Here is a 21604-nt window from a genome sequence, read left to right as displayed (position 1 = left end):
GAACTTGTATTTGCTATTTATGGCCTGTAGGCCTCACTGACCTGAGCTCATACAACTCATTTGAGTAAAAGCATAATGTATGGATTATTTTGACTAACAAATACTCAGATGAAACCTATTGTGCTATTTATCACAGACTACTTTGTGTCAAAGTTTAACAAGGACTCTCTCCTCATCAGTCATGATCAAAGACATGATCAAGAGCCTCACATAGAGTATACTGTTTGGTCATTGTGCTGCCACAGAATGAATTGTGAGCAAAGCCTCAAAAAAGCTTCATATACCAGAGCTGCAAGAAAAGTTCTATATATTATTGAAACAATGTTGCGATTGTTTGTGAGAATGCCGACAGGTGTGGTTCCCGTGGGGGAAAGATTCTATTGGGGAAAGGTTCCTGTGGGGGTTGCCATGGAAGCCAAGAGGGGGAGTTGAGGTGCGTGTGTGTGCTCAAACACACATGCATGTGGGGGTCTGGGAGAGGAAGTGTGTCCCTCTGATGAAAGGGCATGTGCCTGAACTCAATTTTATACACTAATTGTAGTCTCACCCATTCATTTCTAATGACCGGGAACACCACAGCTGTACAAAAGTTAAATAAAACACCCAACATTTTATGAAAATCATCTAAATGTATTTTGTGTGTTCAGATGCCCTGTGCGGACAACGTCATGGAACCTTGTGACAATCAGATTAATGAACTACATTTTTCAGAGAGAAAATGTGTAAATCTGTCCAATTCGACCAGAACACAGCAGGAGGTTAATACAATGGTGCGATACCACAAATTAGCTACTGTATTTACACACATGCAGTCCTCAAGTACACCACCAGACGGTTCAAAGAGTAGAACTAGAAATATTGCCTATGCTTCCCTCCCACTGTAAATTTTGCAGTGGAAAGCGAGATGAAACCGGTTCACAACCAGTTGGCCCCGACTGGTACCGGGTAGAGAGGAGGGACTTGGCGCATCTCGCACTAACGTTACAGGTTTGACATTTCCCGACGCCGACAAGAAACAAGGTGCATGGCAACAACTGCATAGTGGTCTACATGTTAAATCTAGTGAATTATATCTTACTAGCTAGAAGATGGCTACAATTTGGTATCTGTGAGCAGTCAAATGTTTTAGTACAAAGCCAGCCAACTACTTTTGCTAGCATTACATTAGCAAAGTCAGTACAGCTAGCTAGCTTGCTTCATTTTGGTGAGACAGTTTGCTAGCTACCTAACGAGTAAACGGAGTATTTCTTTTAGCTAAACACCATTATAGTATTACTCAAAAGGTTCGCGCTTACAAGTTAGCTAGCTTTTTGTTCAGCTAACAGTTCGCTAGCTGGTGTGGTGACTTGTTTCTTGTAGCCTGTCACCGGCAAAATGACTGTCTTTCAACTGAATCAAGTCATCGGTCCCTAACAAACGTCAAAGCCAGGTAAGGTATGTTATGTGCCGTGTGTATGTCATTTGACCACCTTTTCAATAGTTAGAGGTAAGGTTAGCTAACTTCTGTATTCAGTTGGACCTGGTGTAAGCCCTTTTTATAGTTTAATGGCTGTAGCGAGTCTTTGCAAAACATGCGTATGTAATTGGTATAGCTATTCACCCTCTCACTATAGTTGGGGCTGTAAACAAACAGCGACACGACGGCAAGTGAAGGGAAGGAGGCGCTCGAATCGCTTCTTCAGGATTCATCCACTGCATCAGCATCAACGATGGAGTTGGCACTGGTAAGTTAGTAATGTTAGCTACACATGTATAGATGAACACTATGTAGTCCACGGGCATTGTCTTTGTTTCTATACAAGCGAACTAACCTGACTGACAGTGATACCGAGTCTCAGAATATTCACTTTAAAGACACACTATGCAGAAAACGTCCCGCCATTTCCTGGTTGCTAAAAATCAAATAGTTCGCCTAATTTCAGTTTATATGACAAACGTGTAGGGAATCGTTTTATTTATTTTATTATTATTTTTTTTTTACCATATAAACCCCTGTGAAATGTTTTTTCCATAACCAAAAATATATATTTTATCTGATGTTTGTAGTTGGTGTAAAAAAGTAGGAAGAAAAAACGAAATTTAGGAACAGGAAGCATAGAAATAAGGCACATAGAGCATATCTACTTCTTAGACTTGCTTTCAATGAGAATGACAGATCTATAAATCAATTTCTGTGAATTTGGTCTTCACCCAAAAAGTTACATATTGCAGCTTTAAAATGTATGTCAAATAAAAACCAATGGTTGCAAAGTTAAACAAACCGTACATCTCAGTACACAAGGACTACTTTTAACAATTTCCACAACATTTTACTAAAACACATTTACTTGAACATTGCAGATGCAAAGTTTGGTAACAGAATGATGGCACAAACTGTTATTCTGTTAGCAAACTTTGCATCTGCACTGTTTTTCAAGTAAATTCGTTTTCTGCAAAGATTTGGTTTGAATACCTGGGGTCATGGGCAGGATTTGACTATATTCTCCAGAAGTAAGGAGTTGAAATCTACCAAAGTGCATGGAGGTGAGGCCCAACACCCTTTTATGTTCTACAGGCAGCCCCTCATTGGTCATTGTTGTCTGTTGCCATGGCATTCTTTAGAAAAATAGGACATATTTTTGTTGTAATGTTGAGAATAATGGGTTGTGAGACTAAGCCTGTGACGTCGGCGTAAAGGAGGCTGCCATAGAGAAAGTTGTATTTTCTGTGCAAACATTGTAATAATCTACTACACAAATTTTACATTGGTTATGTCATCCTGGCCTGGGGAAGACAGTGTAGTGCACACAGGCTGAAAGTCACACATTCATTTGCATAAACAGACTCCAACCACCATCCAATTCTCAGTGACCCATATTTAGTGTCACACACACACAGAAAGACAGACACACACAGTCTAAATCACACACAGCGACACAGCCACTGCATGACTCATACATCGCATTTCATAGAGACAAAATTTGTCAGAGAGAGATTTAGAGGGGAGGAGAGAGAGCAGCGCAATTCTGTTGTGTATATGTGTGTGTATGTGCGAATCAACGAGAGTGAGACCAATAGAAGCATGTGGATGAAGCTGGGGTGGGGGTGAGAAGAGAGGTAGCAGGAGAAAACCATTGTGTGTTAGATCGAGAGAGAGAGAGGGAAGCGAGAGATGGAGATGGCTTATTTTGTAATATGCTGTTCGTAGCAGCAGCACAGAGAGAGAGAGGTGAAAGAGGGAGACATGCAACAGAAACAGGATTCTCAAGGAGGCAAACCCTCAAGCATCTTGGGAAAGGTAGGGAGGATAGCCAGTGGCGTGTGTGTGTTACTGTCAAGTGCCAGTGTGGATGTGTTTTCATGCTTTGCTGCTGTGCATTTGTGTCTACATGCTTTTAAAAATAATTGTTAATCACCATGATTACAGTATTTGAGATCCGGCATCATACGCCTGTCAGCATCTGTCTTTGTGTGTGTGTCATCTGTGAGTGTGCGTGCGTATATATGTTTGTGTGTCCATGTGTGTTTCAGATTGAGTGTTTTAAAATTCACATGTACAGGGTTGCAGGTGTAATTGGATGGTACAGTGAACATCTGTTGCAGGACTAAGTGAAATAAAACAATGAAAATGTTCATAAAAACAACAATAGAAATAGCACTATATACATAACTGTAGCATTGATGAATGAATACATGTTCATTGAGGCAGAATAAAGACTGTTGGAGGGGGTGGGGGTGAACATAGGTGGAGTAGCAGGCAGAATAAAGACTGTTTGGGGTGAACATAGGTGGAGTAGCAGGCAGAATAAAGACGGTTGGGGGTGAACATAGGTGGAGTAGCAGGCAGAATAAAGACGGTTGGGGGTGAACATAGGTGGAGTAGCAGGCAGAATAAAGACGGTTGGGGGGGTGAACAGGTGGAGTAGCAGGCAGAATAAAGATGGTTGGGGGGGTGAACATAGGTGGAGTAGCAGGCAGAATAAAGACGGTTGGGGGTGAACATAGGTGGAGTAGCAGGCAGAATAAAGACGGTTGGGGGTGAACATAGGTGGAGTAGCAGGCAGAATAAAGATGGTTGGGGGGGTGAACATAGGTGGAGTAGCAGGCAGACTAAAGATGGTTGGGGGGTGAACATAGGTGGAGTAGCAGGCAGAATAAAGACTGTTGGGGGTGAACATAGGTGGAGTAGCAGGCAGAATAAAGATGGTTGGGGGGGGTGAACATAGGTGGAGTAGCAGGCAGAATAAAGACTGTTGGGGGTGAACAGGTGGAGTAGCAGGCAGAATAAAGACTGTTGGGGGTGAACAGGTGGAGTAGCAGGCAGAATAAAGACTGTTGGGGGTGAACATAGGTGGAGTAGCAGGCAGAATAAAGATGGTTGGGGGGGGTGAACATAGGTGGAGTAGCAGGCAGAATAAAGACTGTTGGTGGGGTGGGGGTGAACATAGGTGGAGTAGCAGGCAGAATAAAGATGGTTGGAGGGTTGAACATAGGTGGAGTAGCAGGCAGAATAAAGATGGTTGGGGGGGTGAACATAGGTGGAGTAGCAGGCAGAATAAAGATGGTTGGGGGGGTGAACATAGGTGGAGTAGCAGGCAGAATAAAGACTGTTGGGGGTGAACATAGGTGGAGTAGCAGGCAGAATAAATATGGTTGGGGGGTGAACATAGGTGGAGTAGCAGGCAGAATAAAGACTGTTGGAGGGGGTGGGGGTGAACATAGATGGAGTAGCAGGCAGAATAAAGACTGTTGGTGGGGTGGGGGTGAACAGGTGGAGTAGCAGGCAGAATAAAGATGGTTGGAGGGTTGAACATAGGTGGAGTAGCAGGCAGAATAAAGATGGTTGGGGGGGTGAACATAGGTGGAGTAGCAGGCAGAATAAAGATGGTTGGGGGGGTGAACATAGGTGGAGTAGCAGGCAGAATAAAGACGGTTGGGGGTGAACAGGTGGAGTAGCAGGCAGAATAAAGATGGTTGGGGGGGTGAACATAGGTGGAGTAGCAGGCAGAATAAAGATGGTTGGGGGGGTGAACATAGGTGGAGTAGCAGGCAGAATAAAGACTGTTGGTGGGGTGAACATAGGTGGAGTAGCAGGCAGAATAAAGATGGTTGGGGGGGTGAACATAGGTGGAGTAGCAGGCAGAATAAAGATGGTTGGGGGGGTGAACATAGGTGGAGTAGCAGGCAGAATAAAGACTGTTGGGGGTGAACATAGGTGGAGTAGCAGGCAGAATAAAGACTGTTGGGGGTGAACATAGGTGGAGTAGCAGGCAGAATAAAGACTGTTGGGGGTGAACATAGGTGGAGTAGCAGGCAGAATAAAGACTGTTGGAGGGGGTGAACATAGGTGGAGTAGCAGGCAGAATAAAGACTGTTGGAGGGGGTGAACATAGGTGGAGTAGCAGGCAGAATAAAGACTGTTGGAGGGGGTGAACATAGGTGGAGTAGCAGGCAGAATAAAGATGGTTGGGGGGTGAACATAGGTGGAGTAGCAGGCAGAATAAAGACTGTTGGAGGGGGTGAACATAGGTGGAGTAGCAGGCAGAATAAAGACGGTTGGGGGTGAACAGGTGGAGTAGCAGGCAAAATAAAGACGGTTGGGGGGGTGAACATAGGTGGAGTAGCAGGCAGAATAAAGACGGTTGGGGGTGAACATAGGTGGAGTAGCAGGCAGAATAAAGACGGTTGGGGGTGAACATAGGTGGAGTAGCAGGCAGAATAAAGATGGTTGGGGGGGTGAACATAGGTGGAGTAGCAGGCAGAATAAAGATGGTTGGGGGGGTGAACATAGGTGGAGTAGCAGGCAGAATAAAGACTGTTGGGGGTGAACATAGGTGGAGTAGCAGGCAGAATAAAGATGGTTGGGGGGGGGTGAACATAGGTGGAGTAGCAGGCAGAATAAAGATGGTTGGGGGGGGTGAACATAGGTGGAGTAGCAGGCAGAATAAAGATGGTTGGGGGGGGTGAACATAGGTGGAGTAGCAGGCAGAATAAAGACTGTTGGGGGTGAACAGGTGGAGTAGCAGGCAGAATAAAGACTGTTGGGGGTGAACATAGGTGGAGTAGCAGGCAGAATAAAGATGGTTGGGGGGGGTGAACATAGGTGGAGTAGCAGGCAGAATAAAGACTGTTGGTGGGGTGGGGGTGAACATAGGTGGAGTAGCAGGCAGAATAAAGATGGTTGGAGGGTTGAACATAGGTGGAGTAGCAGGCAGAATAAAGATGGTTGGGGGGGTGAACATAGGTGGAGTAGCAGGCAGAATAAAGATGGTTGGGGGGGTGAACATAGGTGGAGTAGCAGGCAGAATAAAGATGGTTGGGGGGGTGAACATAGGTGGAGTAGCAGGCAGAATAAAGACTGTTGGGGGTGAACATAGGTGGAGTAGCAGGCAGAATAAAGATGGTTGGGGGGTGAACATAGGTGGAGTAGCAGGCAGAATAAAGACTGTTGGAGGGGGTGGGGGTGAACATAGATGGAGTAGCAGGCAGAATAAAGACTGTTGGTGGGGTGGGGGTGAACAGGTGGAGTAGCAGGCAGAATAAAGATGGTTGGAGGGTTGAACATAGGTGGAGTAGCAGGCAGAATAAAGATGGTTGGGGGGGTGAACATAGGTGGAGTAGCAGGCAGAATAAAGATGGTTGGGGGGGTGAACATAGGTGGAGTAGCAGGCAGAATAAAGATGGTTGGGGGGGTGAACATAGGTGGAGTAGCAGGCAGAATAAAGATGGTTGGGGGGGTGAACATAGGTGGAGTAGCAGGCAGAATAAAGATGGTTGGGGGGTTGAACATAGGTGGAGTAGCAGGCAGAATAAAGATGGTTGGGGGGGTGAACATAGGTGGAGTAGCAGGCAGAATAAAGATGGTTGGGGGGGTGAACATAGGTGGAGTAGCAGGCAGAATAAAGACTGTTGGTGGGGTGAACATAGGTGGAGTAGCAGGCAGAATAAAGATGGTTGGGGGGGTGAACATAGGTGGAGTAGCAGGCAGAATAAAGATGGTTGGGGGGGTGAACATAGGTGGAGTAGCAGGCAGAATAAAGACTGTTGGGGGTGAACATAGGTGGAGTAGCAGGCAGAATAAAGACTGTTGGGGGTGAACATAGGTGGAGTAGCAGGCAGAATAAAGACTGTTGGAGGGGGTGAACATAGGTGGAGTAGCAGGCAGAATAAAGATGGTTGGGGGGTGAACATAGGTGGAGTAGCAGGCAGAATAAAGACTGTTGGAGGGGGTGAACATAGGTGGAGTAGCAGGCAGAATAAAGATGGTTGGGGGGTGAACATAGGTGGAGTAGCAGGCAGAATAAAGACTGTTGGAGGGGGTGAACATAGGTGGAGTAGCAGGCAGAATAAAGACGGTTGGGGGTGAACAGGTGGAGTAGCAGGCAGAATAAAGACGGTTGGGGGGGTGAACATAGGTGGAGTAGCAGGCAGAATAAAGACGGTTGGGGGGGTGAACATAGGTGGAGTAGCAGGCAGAATAAAGACGGTTGGGGGTGAACATAGGTGGAGTAGCAGGCAGAATAAAGATGGTTGGGGGGGTGAACATAGGTGGAGTAGCAGGCAGACTAAAGATGGTTGGGGGGGTGAACATAGGTGGAGTAGCAGGCAGAATAAAGACTGTTGGGGGTGAACATAGGTGGAGTAGCAGGCAGAATAAAGATGGTTGGGGGGGGGTGAACATAGGTGGAGTAGCAGGCAGAATAAAGATGGTTGGGGGGGGGTGAACATAGGTGGAGTAGCAGGCAGAATAAAGACTGTTGGGGGTGAACAGGTGGAGTAGCAGGCAGAATAAAGACTGTTGGGGGTGAACAGGTGGAGTAGCAGGCAGAATAAAGACTGTTGGGGGTGAACATAGGTGGAGTAGCAGGCAGAATAAAGATGGTTGGGGGGGGGTGAACATAGGTGGAGTAGCAGGCAGAATAAAGACTGTTGGTGGGGTGGGGGTGAACATAGGTGGAGTAGCAGGCAGAATAAAGATGGTTGGAGGGTTGAACATAGGTGGAGTAGCAGGCAGAATAAAGATGGTTGGGGGGGTGAACATAGGTGGAGTAGCAGGCAGAATAAAGATGGTTGGGGGGGTGAACATAGGTGGAGTAGCAGGCAGAATAAAGACTGTTGGGGGTGAACATAGGTGGAGTAGCAGGCAGAATAAATATGGTTGGGGGGTGAACATAGGTGGAGTAGCAGGCAGAATAAAGACTGTTGGAGGGGGTGGGGGTGAACATAGATGGAGTAGCAGGCAGAATAAAGACTGTTGGTGGGGTGGGGGTGAACAGGTGGAGTAGCAGGCAGAATAAAGACTGTTGGAGGGGTGAGGGTGAACAGGTGGAGTAGCAGGCAGAATAAAGATGGTTGGAGGGTTGAACATAGGTGGAGTAGCAGGCAGAATAAAGATGGTTGGGGGGGTGAACATAGGTGGAGTAGCAGGCAGAATAAAGATGGTTGGGGGGGTGAACATAGGTGGAGTAGCAGGCAGAATAAAGACGGTTGGGGGTGAACAGGTGGAGTAGCAGGCAGAATAAAGATGGTTGGGGGGGTGAACATAGGTGGAGTAGCAGGCAGAATAAAGACTGTTGGGGGTGAACATAGGTGGAGTAGCAGGCAGAATAAAGATGGTTGGGGGGTTGAACATAGGTGGAGTAGCAGGCAGAATAAAGATGGTTGGGGGGGTGAACATAGGTGGAGTAGCAGGCAGAATAAAGATGGTTGGGGGGGTGAACATAGGTGGAGTAGCAGGCAGAATAAAGACTGTTGGTGGGGTGAACATAGGTGGAGTAGCAGGCAGAATAAAGATGGTTGGGGGGGTGAACATAGGTGGAGTAGCAGGCAGAATAAAGATGGTTGGGGGGGTGAACATAGGTGGAGTAGCAGGCAGAATAAAGACTGTTGGGGGTGAACATAGGTGGAGTAGCAGGCAGAATAAAGATGGTTGGGGGGTGAACATAGGTGGAGTAGCAGGCAGAATAAAGACTGTTGGAGGGGGTGAACATAGGTGGAGTAGCAGGCAGAATAAAGATGGTTGGGGGGTGAACATAGGTGGAGTAGCAGGCAGAATAAAGACTGTTGGAGGGGGTGAACATAGATGGAGTAGCAGGCAGAATAAAGACTGTTGGAGGGGGTGAACATAGGGGGAGTAGCAGGCAGAATAAAGACTGTTGGTGGGGGTGAACATGGGGAGTAGCAGGCAGAATAAAGACTGTTGGTGGGGGTGAACAGGGGGAGTAGCAGGCAGAATAAAGACTGTTGGTGGGGGTGAACATAGGGGGAGTAGCAGGCAGAATAAAGACTGTTGGTGGGGGTGAACATAGGGAGTAGCAGGCAGAATAAAGACTGTTGGTGGGGGTGAACAGGGGGAGTAGCAGGCAGAATAAAGACTGTTGGTGGGGGTGAACATAGGGGGAGTAGCAGGCAGAATAAAGACTGTTGGTGGGGGTGAACATAGGGGGAGTAGCAGGCAGAATAAAGACTGTTGGTGGGGGTGAACATAGGGGGAGTAGCAGGCTGACTAAAGACGGGGTGTGGGGACCAAGTTAAATAAAACAATAGAAATATTAAGAATATACATATTAACAACTGCAACAGTGATGAGTGTCATTGGGGTGGGGGCAGAGTAAGTCAGTTGAGGGGATGGGGGGGCTGTCCATAGGGGGAGCAGCAGGGGGGAGGGGGTAGTAGGTAGCTGACTAGTGGTGGCTATTCAACAGCCTGATGGTCTGGAGGTAGAAACTATTGGCCAGTCTTCCAGTTTTCGCCATGATGCTCCTGTACTGCCCATGGAAGTGGGGAGAACAGGTCGTGGCTTGGGTGGCTGAGGTCCCCGATGATCTTCTTGGCTTTTCTGCAACACCTAGTGTTGTAGATGTCCTGGAGGGCAGACCGTGTGCACCCACTGGTGCGTTTGGCTGCACGTATCACCCTCTGAAGTGCATTATGGTCAGAGGAGGTGGACTTGCCATACCAGGCTGTGATGTAGTCCGACAGTATGCTCTCGATGGTGCTCCTGTAGAACACTGTGAGGGCCCTCTGGGAGAGGCCGAATTTCTTCAGAATCCTGAAGTGTTGTGCCGCCTTCACCATGGTGGCCGTGTGATTTGTACACCGAGGAATTTGAAGTTATTGACCGTCTCCACGGTGGCCCCGTTGATGAGGCTGTGTCCAGCCTGGTTCCTCCTGAAGTCCACAATCAGCTCCTTTGTTTTGCTGACGTTGAGGGAGAGGTTGCTTACCTGGCACCACGCCGTCAGTGCCTACCTTCTCCCTGTAGGCCATGTCATCGTTGTTGGTAATCAGGCATACTGCTGTCGCGTCGTCAGCGAACTTGATGGAGTTGGAACTGTGTGAGGCCATGCAGTTGTGGGTAGACAGGAGGGGACTGAGGACACACCCTTGTGGGGCCCCCGTGTTGAGAATCAGTGTCGAGCACGTAATGTTTCCTACCTACCTTCACCACCTGGGGGTGGCCCTTCAGGAAGTCCAGGACCCAGTTGCATAGGAAGGAGTTCAGACCCAGGGTTGTGAGCTTTGTAATGAGCTTATCGGACACTATAGTATGTATGAGGATGAGCTGTAGTCCATGAACAGCATCCTCACATATGCATTCCTTTTATCCAAATGGATAAGGGGAGTGTGCAGTGCAATGGTGTGTGTATGTATGTACGTACGTGCGCCTGTGTGTGTGTGTGTGTTGGTATTTATCAGTGTGTGTCCCATTTATCCCACCGTCTCTAGCTATATTTAGCATTTGTCTGTGTACATCCCCCCCCCCCCCCTCCGAATTTGTCCGTCAGACTTGTGAATAATGATAACGCTGAGTCTCCATGTGATTCGCCGTGACAGCTCCTCTGTTTGTGTGTCGACTGTCTGCACGCATCTCCATCACCACTGGTTGTGTGGGCGCTCGCCTGTGTTCTGTGGCTGTCGTTGCAATTTGTTGTTACTGTGTGTACTTGTGCATACATCATGAACATGTTTCCGTACTGTGCGTAGCCTTTTAGGGGATCTTTTGTGTTTTCACAAACAGAATGTGCGGTGTAAGCTGTATTGCCTTCCTGCATGCCCGTGCATGTAGCATCAGTCTCACATAAAACGACATGTGGAAGTGTGCTTATCCCTCAACCTCTTTTTTTTTTCCTCACCTTCTTCTCTCCTCCCATCTCGCTCTCTCTCCATGCCCCCCCCCCCCAGGCGCATCCAGCTCTCAAGGCCTTCATGTGTGGCTCCCTGAGCGGCACCTGCTCCACGCTGCTCTTCCAGCCTCTGGACCTGGTCAAGACGCGCCTGCAGACCCTGAAGAACAACATGAAGCCTGGGTATGTAGTGGAGCTCGGCAATACGGACAAAAATCCATATCACCAATAAATTGACACATTTGTTTGGCCGATTTAAATTATTATTTGGGGAGGTGCACAGTTCCTCTCCATTTGCACCCTATTTACACTGTGTCAAAGAAATGGCCGTAATATATTATTATTAAGTTATTTGGTTACCAGGTGATCCAGCGTTTAAAAGATGACGTAACGCTGCTACAGAAAGAGACCTGTGTTTTAAACATTCATTTAGTTATGCATTTATTTCTTATAAAGACATGAGACTGATTTCATATGTAATAGTATTTAAAACTCCATTAGTCTACTGGTGTTTGGTAATTGCAGCATGTTATTTGCTCAAAACACAATGGACTTTTAGACTGCAAAGTAGGCAGTCTACAAGCACCTGCTGCGCAGCTTCATCTTCAATGTAGTGCAGTCTCAATGACATGTAGGGCTTCACCGTTCTACTGTATCACATACAGTTGAAGTTGGAAGTTTACATACACTTAGGTTGGAGTCATTTAAAACTTGACATCATTTGAGTCAATTGGAGGTGTACCTGTGGATGCATTTCAAGGCCTACCTTCAAACTCAGTGCCTCTTTGCTTGTAGACCTCCACAAGTCTGGTTCATCATTGGGAGCAATTTCCAAATGCCTGAAGGTACCACGTTCATCTGTACAAACAATAGTACGCAAGTATAAACACCATGGGACCATGCAGCCGCCATACCGCTCAGGAAGGAGAAGCGCTCTGTCGCCTACAGATGAACGTACTTTGGTGCAAAAAGTGCAAATCAATCCCAGAACAACATCAAAGAACCTTGTGAAGATGCTGGAGGAAACAGGTACAAAAGTATCTATATCCACAGTAAAACAAGTCCTATATCGACATAACCAGAAAAGACCGCTCAGCAAGGAAGAAGCCACTGCTCCAAAACCGTCATAAAAAAGCCAGACTACGGTTTACAACTGCACATGGGGACAAAGATCGTACTTTTTGGTGAAATGTCCTCTGGTCTGATGAAGCAAAAATAGAACTGTTTGGCCATAATGACCATTGTTATGTTTGGAGGAAAAAGGGAGAGGCTTGCAAGCTGAAGAACACCATCCCAACCGTGAAGCACGGGGGTGGCAGCATCATGTTGTGGGGGTGCTTTGCTGCAGAATGGACTGGTGCACTTCACAAAATAGATGGCGTCATGAGGAAGGAAAATTATGTGGATATATTGAAGCTACATCTCAAGACATCAGTCAGGAAGTTAAAGCTTGGTCGCAAGTGGGTCTTCCAAATGGACAATGACCCCAAGCATACTTCCAAAGTTGTGGCAAATTGGCTTAAGGACAACGAAGTCAAGGTATTGGAGTGGCCATCACAAAGCACTGCCCTCAATCCTATAGAAATTTGTGGGCAGAACTGAAAAAGCGTGTGCGAGCAAGAAGGCCTACAAACTTGACTCAGTTACACCAGCTCTGTCAGGAGGAATGGGCCAAAATTCACCCAACCTATTGTGGAAAGCTTGTGGAAGGCTACCCAAAACGTTTGACCCACTGGGAATGTGATGAAAGAAATGAAAGCTGAAATAAATCATGCTCTCTACTATTATTGTGACATTTCACATTCTTAAAATAAAGTGGTGACCCGAACTGACCTAAGACAGGGAATGTTTACTAGGATTAAATATCAGGAATTGTGAAAAACTGAGTTTAAATGTATTTGGCTAAGGTGTATGTGAACTTCCGACTTCAACTGTATCAGTTGTTGTTGCGAAATAGTGCACTGCACCGGTTTCAGCTCCAATGCTATTTTGGCATGATATTTCTCGTATATTTTGTATTTCTTGTCCAGATTGTGAACCATCTTCTTTTGCGATGTGGTACGTTATGCCATCTGTCATTTCATTCCATCGGTTAGTGTGTTGCATAGTCAGTTGCGTGTGCAAACGATTCCGTGTTGTTGTCCCTGGGCACTGCTCTTGTCATGACTAGGGCTGTTACAGTGACCATATTACCAACACACCGGCAGTCATGACCGCTGTCAAATTCCACGTGACCGTTGAGTCACGGTAACTAGGCTCTGCACTCTGATGCCGCTGATAGCTTACTAAACTTGCTAATGGCTGGTACTCTGTTCTTCTTAAATAGGCTACATTTTCTTCACATCATGTTTCTTTAGACCTGCCTAAAATAAATAATGGATTGATTGTAGTGCTGAATGCAATATTAAATGGATTTATTGGATTTTTAAAATGTAGATGTTCCAAAGGTCTGCATCAGTGGCTTGTAGGCTATGTGTGGTAGCCAGAAATGCTCAACACGTTTATGTTAATTATCAGTCAATTACCGTTAGTCAGTCAATTACCGTTAGCTATTTGCATGATAATCACCTGCTGACAACATTTAATGACAGCCCTAGTCATGACGCTTGTTGGCCTCTGCCTAATTCTTCTTCGCCATGCATTCGTCATGCTGTATTACCTGTCTGTGTTCCAAATGGTGGAAACAGTTTTTGGTGTTACCTCGTGGTTGCTGTAGTTGTGCGACAGCTAAAGCACATCGCCTCACTGCTCAATGTCACTAGGTTGAAAACCAAAATAGTCCCAAACAACTGACACAGCATCCTTCTTTGGCAGCGATTGTTCTTGGATTTCTGGGACGGCAGTTTGTTTGTCTCCGTTCATTTGAACAAGGCTACTCGCAACATCACCAATGAACGAGGCCACTCGCAACATCACTTGGGAGAACTGCCAACGATTGGTGTTGGAAGCTTGGGATAGAACACGGCTCTGATTGGCTCGAATGAAACGGCATAGATGAAAGTGTTGAGCTCCTGGAGCGTGATGCCTTTCTCTATGCCGTTTTGCTTTCCTATATGCTGTGCCGCTCCGTAGGCAATTGTTTAATGCACACAGGAACATTGTGTAATCCTCGAAAATTACAGACATTGGCAAAATTGCTTCGGTATGAGTTAGACGTGTAGGTAATTTTGGGTATATGTATACTTGCATGTACATGTATACTTGCATAAACACTGATACAAACACACACACACTGCAGTGTAGAATCCCTCTTCAGTAGCATTCAGACAGTTTGAATCCCCTCATTTGACCCATATATACTAATTAGACACACTTCCATGCTAACGACTCCTCACTAGAATTGACCCCCGAAGACGTGTTGGGAACATATCCACAGGTGAATCTGTCTTTGTAGACTTTTGCTTATTTTCAAGTATCCAGTCTCTTAACTTAATGGTGTGTGTGTGTGTGTGTGTGTGTGTGTGTGTGTGTGTGTGTGTGTGTGTGTGTGTGTGTGTGTGTGTGTGTGTGTGTGTGTGTGTTTAACCATGTATTTATCTCCTGTCTCAGAGCTCCTAAGGTGGGGATGATGACGGTGCTTGTCCAGGTCGTTCAGACAGAGAGCTTCCTGGGCCTGTGGAAGGGAGTGTCACCGGTGAGAGTCTAATCGAAGCAGTCTTGCTTCCCTGTTCATCTTGTGGTTTACTTTCCCTGTTTTAACACAGTCTGTGTACGAAGTCCGGCTTAGTGTATCACTTTGGTTTAGTGAATCTTTTTTTTTAAGAACCAGACTTTCTTAGTAGATCACGTCGCTCTCCAAAAACGACAGGACTTTTTTTCTTTACAACAACTGTTTTCTTTTGTGTGTACAATAGCAGAGGTGCATAAAGATGGCGGCCCCATGTACTTATCACAAATGCCTCGTTTGCGCATTTCACCAAATTATTCATTGCTCTCCTTGACGCTTTTATCATGTCCTCATTAGCACAGTGTACATGATTCCAATTCTAGCTTGAAGACGGCAGCAATTTGAAAACCCCAAAAAGTTGATTGTGCTGATTTATTGCCGTTGAACCATGTCGTTCTCCGTTGTTTAAAAAATCTGTGGATGTCATATCTGAATTCCGACATCTTTATCCACTTCGCCATTGTTTCTACCTTCAAGAAGGATTCAGCTACAATCTAAATCTTGACCTCTCTCTCTCCCCACACTCTCTCCCCTCACACTCATTCTCTCTCTCCCCAGTCGTTTGTGCGCTGTATCCCAGGCGTAGGGATCTACTTCTCTACCTTCTACTCACTGAAGCAGCACTACTTCCAGGAGGGCCGGGCCCCTAACGCTGGGGAGGCTGTGCTGCTGGGGGCCGGGGCCAGGGCCGTGGCTGGGGTCTGCATGCTGCCTGTCACCGTCATCAAGACACGCTTTGAGGTGAGAGCTTCTTCTCGGTGTTGTGAATGGGGATGGACTAAAATAAAAGATGGAGCGATGGAGGGGAAGGAGCTGGGATTAAGGCATGGTTGAGTGGGAGAGAGGTTGTTACAGCTATATGAGGATGGAAAAAGACTTTAAGACAATGGTATAGGATGGAGAGGAGGTGGAGGGAGAGGAGCAAGGATGAGGTGAGGGTTGCTACAGCCATGTATGTTTAGGATGGATTAGGAGGAAGATGAGCATGAACGGATGGGGGAAAAAGGGGTGGAAGGATGTATGAATTACAATGAGGAATGGTTCAGAATCAGAATGTGTGTGTGTGAGAGGAAAGGAAGAATGAAGTCAGGAAGTAAACAAAGGAGGAAGGGGAGGAGTTGGTGGATCAGTAATAGCATAGAACAAGCACTAACAGATAGGCTGGGATATTTCTGGTGTCTGTGGGCTGGAGATGTAAGGTAGCATTAGAGGGAGGATGATGGTAGAATTAGCAGCCTGCTACCGCAGAGAGAGAGAGGGGGGAGATAAAGGGAAAAGAGAGGAGAGAAGGAGCAGAGAGAGAGAGAGAGAGAGGTTATCTGACGGGAGAGCTGATTGCCTTGGGAACTAAACGCTTCTATCTGCATTTGAATAAATGCTGTCGTGTTGGTTTTATAAGGACTGAGCATCTAGCTGTGCATAGAGGATGTGTCACGACTACAAATGTTTAATGGAACTATGTCGCCTGCTAGTTTCTTCATCTGTATGACTACGATGTGTCATCTGTTTATTAATGGTGCTCCGTTGGTTTCCAGTGGTGGTGGATATCTATCTGGTTTAGTGTTTAAATGTTGCTAGTTGTTGTGTGTAATGTTGTTTGTTGAGTTAGTATTCAGTCAGTGGAGGCTGCTGAAGGGAGGACGGCTCATAATAATGGCCGGAATGCAGCGAATGGGAAGGTATCAAACAGATGAAAACCATGTGGTTGATACCATTCCATTGACTCCATTTCCGGTCATTATTATGAGCCGTCCTCCCCTCAGCAGCCTCCGCTGTATTCAGCATTGGGGTCAGTTCCATTTCAATTCAGTCAATTGAAATGGAACCGACCCCAGCCCTCATGGTAATCTGTAGGTATTCCAGAGTGGACAGTACAACTATGTGATCTACTGTGGTTGTAGTGTATAATGGGGTGTATTACTGTGTGTGTTGCGTAGAGTGGACGGTACAACTACGTGAGCGTCCTGGGAGCTCTGAAGAGCGTGTGTGAGACAGAGGGGCCCAGGGCTCTGTTCTCCGGGCTGACGGCCACACTGCTCCGAGACGCCCCCTTCTCTGGCATCTACGTCATGTTCTACAGCCAGGCCAAGAGGTCCCTGCCACCGGGTAAGAGAAACACACTCGCCTGCCCTGAGGATACAGTTGTCTTTATGAGAGGAGGGGAAGAGGGAGAGACCACAAAATGTCACACCGACACACTGAATAGTCAAGTGTGTTACTTCAGCAAGATTTCTTTACGTTGGCGTCTGTTAGTGTAAAAAGCTATTAAACGCCATGTGGGGTATTGCTTGCACTGAATCAAGAGTAATCCAGAATAATGACATGTATTTTCTATTAGTGCCTGGGTAGGTCTGACATTCTCTGTGCGGTCTCTTCCCTCAGAGGTGAGCTCGTCGCCCTATGCCCCGTTGGGGAACTTTGGCTGTGGGGTGATGGCCGGAGTCCTGGCCTCTGTGGTCACCCAGCCAGCTGACGTGGTCAAGACTCACATCCAGGTCAGCCCCTCCCACTGGACAACCAAGGACGCCATTCGCTACATCTTCACGGTGAGGACTGAATCTTAATGAAAATATACAGTACATGATTCATTTCCTGTGTGTAAGGTACCATTCTTGGTCTTCCCATTTTTCCCATTCTGAGGGTATTTTAATCCATGAGATATAGCTATGGATTTTAAGCACTTCTTATTGAACGTAAATGTTCCTCCAAAAGCGACTGAACATCTCTTCTTGCACACACTAATGTATTTACCAACTGAACAGTGATTGAACTCTCCTCTTCTCTCTCCTTCAGGAGCATGGTCTGAGGGGTTTCTTCCGTGGGGCTGTGCCTCGCTCTCTGAGGAGGACTCTGATGGCAGCCATGGCCTGGACCGTCTACGAACAGCTGATGGCCCGCATGGGACTCAAGTCCTGAGGAGAGGAGACAGGGAGGAACTGATAAAGGAAAAATGACATGGGGACTTGTTTTTATACAAAGCAGCAGTTTGAAGGGGAAGAAAGCGAGGAGTATGAGAAGGAGGGAGAGAGGAGGTGTAGGGACTGTTTATCACTGCAACTAGCTGGGGAAAGAAAAAGAGGTGGGTGTTGGTGGCACGGAAGAGTGAAAGGTGTGTGTGTTTTACATGTTGATGTTTATGAGAGAGTGAATGTTTGTATGTCCTTACATTGTCAACCCTGACCTTAAATGACATTCCCTTACTGCTGAGAACTGAACTGATCCCCCTCTGAGTGTGGAGAACATAGATAACTATCTATTTCTATGGGGGAGACCATAGGGATCTAGTTAATTATATTTCTATGGGGGAGACCCTCTCAGACTGGGGAGGCCATAGCGAATGATCTAATTCTATTTTTATGGGGGAGAACCTCTGACTGACTACTGTGGTTTACCTCTGGATACCACTCCAGTGACAAGAGACTGTCACCCACTGTCTATGACTGCGACTAACATCTAGGTGTCTCTAACACTCCCACTCCCAGCTTTGATTTAGTTACCTCAGCAAGAGGTTATCTGCTGGCTAAAAGTGTAGTGGACTGGACAAAGTAACCCTGTGCCATAACCATGCAACATATTTACAAATGACCGGCAGACTACATTATCAGCACAGTGATTATTGTGACCTGTCGACTGACTGAAGGAAATACGATATTTATTGACTGACTGACTGACTAATACATTTATTACTAGCTTGGACAATCAAGACAATATTACTGTGCATTCTAGCAAAAGACTAGGCTGATATTGCAACTGCACAATTAGCTACTAGCAACTTGGCATTGGCATACTTAGCCATATTAAAATAGTGTACAGTGGGTGTTCTCTATACCCAATTCAACTGGGATAACATTTCTAGTGCATTCCATTCTGGTTGCAGTGTTGTAGACCGGATGTGCTTTATCTAACCAGTAATGATAGTCAATCCCAGAGTCATAGATGGATAATTGTCTCTAGTCAATGCCATTGGAACCCAGACAATGCAACTCTGGGCTGTAGCATTGTGAGACAATAGTCAACATCGCTATCATGAACATGCAGCTTCAGCATCACTGTATTACATGGGCCGGATTCAGTAGTCACAAAAAGAAAGCAAACCGGAGGGACTAGCTGATCTTGTCCTATACGAAACGTAAGATGTTTTTGTTTTTCAATGCAAAACATTTTGCGACGTGTACACTACCCAGCTAAATATAGGAATCCATATCAGTGATGCACAGCCATGGTCCTGGATGGTCTCTGTTATTAGTTTTGTAAATTAATAGGCCTATGTATTCAGTATTTTGAGTAGTTTGTTTTTGGAAACCCATACACGTGTATATTTTCTAACCCACAGTGTCCAGTGTGCCATGTCATGGGTTTTATTTTTGAACATGTCAGTTTTAAAGAGATGTGTTTATATTGAAAAGTATTGTCCAGATTCAAAATATATACTGAGTGAGCGCAACTCAATATTAGGATGGTTTTCTTAATGTTTGGAATACTCAGTGTATAGAGCCTGTAGAGAGCCCTATTGAAGCTTCTAGGACCAGAGATGGCTGAGAGAAACTGATTTAAATCCTTCATTCTATATTGGTGCACTAGTTGCACATGGCTACTCACTCAATACCATCACTACAATCACTGTTTGCCAACTGTTTTTGCTTTTTACGCACACACATGAAAAAGGACACAGCTTAAATATACACTGTGGCCAGTTTATTAGGTACATCCATCTAGTACCGGGTCGGACCCCCTTTGCTTCCAGAACAGCCTAAATTCTTTGGGGCGCGGAAACTTTGCTCAATTGGTGTCAAGGGACCCAACGTGCGCCAGTAAAACTTTACCCACACCATGACACCACCACCATCAGCCTGGATGGAGCAATGGATGTCGTGCGTGAAAAGCCCATGAGGCTGACCGTTTCTGAGATACTGGAACCAGCGCGCCTGGCACCAACGATCATACCACGCTCAAAGTTGCATAGGTCACTCGTTTTTCTCATTCTAACGTTCAATCAACTGGTAACTGAATGCCTCGATGCCTGTCTGCCTGCTTTGTATAGCAAGCCACGGCCACGTGACTCACTGTCTGTAGGAGTGAACAATATTCATGAACGGTACCTAATAAACTGGCCGCTGAGTGTAGTTTGAGTCATTGAGAGGGGAAACACTGAGTTAACCCTAGCTCAATGCCAGTCAGTGAATGCACTTTAGAATTCAACACATATTCATTCATTCATTCATTCATTCATTCAAGCCTCTTAGCGGCTGGTAAAAGGACTGGGGTGATTAACTTTTCTTGCGAATTGGTAGTTCTTCAGCCCTTGTCTGTGTGTTTTGTTGTTGTAACACAGTAACAACTCTTACCACCAAATTGTTCTGTGCCGTAACATTTTTGCCTTGCCGATTATCATCACTATTGTCCTTGATATTGTGACTTTACACTGTATATGGTCTGTTATTATTGTCAATATTTTGTCTGTGCGTGTGAGTTTGCTCAGACTGATGCTGCGCCTGTTTTGTTTTTAAGTGAATAAAATTCCCCCCATTTTTTTACAATTCCTGGTGTTTATTTAATTCAGTCTTTGCCTAGATTAACCTCAACATTGGTTCATCATGTTATCATCCTTTGTGGGTGTCTCCACCTTGAGCTGCTATATTTTCAGGCTCAAACCTCAGTACCAGGGGGTTTACTACAAAGCTGATCAAGGAGAAAACCAGCTGACTTGCCTAAACAGTCTAAGCTTTTATTTTTTATTAAAACAAGCATGAGATGGGCGTGATCTAATTGATTCAACAAATGAACACATCTCTAAGTTTAGCTTTTATAATGAACCAGAAGATCAATAGTTATTTCTGATTGCTTATCAAAGTTAGCTGGCTAACTCATTGATCCTAATTTGTTGTATAGCCCGCTGGTCTCTCCAAAGCAACACCACAGTGACATAACAGACAATGACAGGCTACAGCTCATGTCCTCAGAACACCGGGGCCCATGTGTCCTGAGGAAGAGACAGGCACTGCACTACACGGCCCCACAGCTGACTTTCCCTGATGTGGGGAGAGGGGGAACATGATCAGAGGTTGATCGACACGTGCTGATATGCACAAGGCCACAGTCACTAAGACTGAGGTCAGGTAAACGTATTCTTAAATGAGCTCTTTGGCAAGTATTCTCTAACAGCACAGATTCCTTGCAAAGTAGGACAGATCTTCCTTGAAACACCAATCCACTATCTTTGCTCTCACACTTTTACAGTTGCCCCTGTTAAAATAACATGCATAACCATGAGAAATACATACACCCGTGAGTACAGTACCAATCCATAATGCAAACCGACTCGGCCGATAAAAGCAGAGTAAGGTTGTCAACCAGTGACAGAGAGGGGAACTAAAGACAGTGATGATGTAGCAAAAGAGTGAGGGGAGTTCACAGAGAAGTCTGGTCTTTCAGTGGATTATCAGCCATCAGATATAGACTCATTGTGTGACTCATTGCTTCCTACATTTACACTTATCCAGAGTGACTTATAGTTAGTGCATTCATATTAAGATAGCTAGGTGGGGCAACCACATATCACAGGCAGAGTAAGTACACTTTTCCTTGAGGTGAGGAAGGGGATTATTTGATACTCTTTGAAAAGGTAGGGTTTCAGGTGCTTTTGGAAGATGGGCAGGGACTCAGCTGTCCCAGCTTCAGGGGGAAGCTGGTTCCATCATTGGGGTGCCAGGACAGAGAAGAGCTTGGACTGGGCTGAGCGGGAGCTGCCCTCCCATAGGGGTGGGAGGGCCAAGAGACCAGAGGTGGCAGAACGGGATACTCGGATTGGGGTGTAGGGTTTGAGCATAGCCTG

At 46.0% G+C, this 21604-nt stretch overlaps 1 protein-coding gene across 4 annotated transcripts; it reads left to right on the top strand.

Moving 5' to 3' along the window:
* Window positions 1-874: 874 nt before the first annotated feature.
* slc25a38b (solute carrier family 25 member 38b) lies at window positions 875-20309 on the top strand. 4 transcript variants are annotated; one of them, XM_014174737.3, is made up of 8 exons: window positions 875-1020; window positions 1614-1724; window positions 11164-11288; window positions 14655-14739; window positions 15331-15513; window positions 16710-16878; window positions 17155-17318; window positions 17566-20309. In XM_014174737.3, exons 2-8 carry the CDS (start codon window positions 1710-1712, stop codon window positions 17686-17688), a joined length of 864 nt encoding a protein of 287 aa, XP_014030212.1. In that variant the 5' UTR covers window positions 875-1020; window positions 1614-1709; the 3' UTR covers window positions 17689-20309. The 4 variants fall into 4 exon arrangements, with proteins under 4 accessions (XP_014030212.1, XP_014030198.1, XP_082821722.1 ...); XM_014174723.3 differs by having other exon boundaries at window positions 876-1429; XM_082965596.1 differs by having other exon boundaries at window positions 876-1434.
* The last annotated feature ends 1295 nt before the right edge of the window (window positions 20310-21604 follow it).

This window comes from Salmo salar, chromosome 02, assembly GCF_965601325.2.
Source record: "Salmo salar chromosome 02, fSalSal1, whole genome shotgun sequence".
NCBI lineage: Eukaryota > Metazoa > Chordata > Actinopteri > Salmoniformes > Salmonidae > Salmo > Salmo salar.
This window is presented reverse-complemented; position numbering and strand designations above follow the sequence as displayed.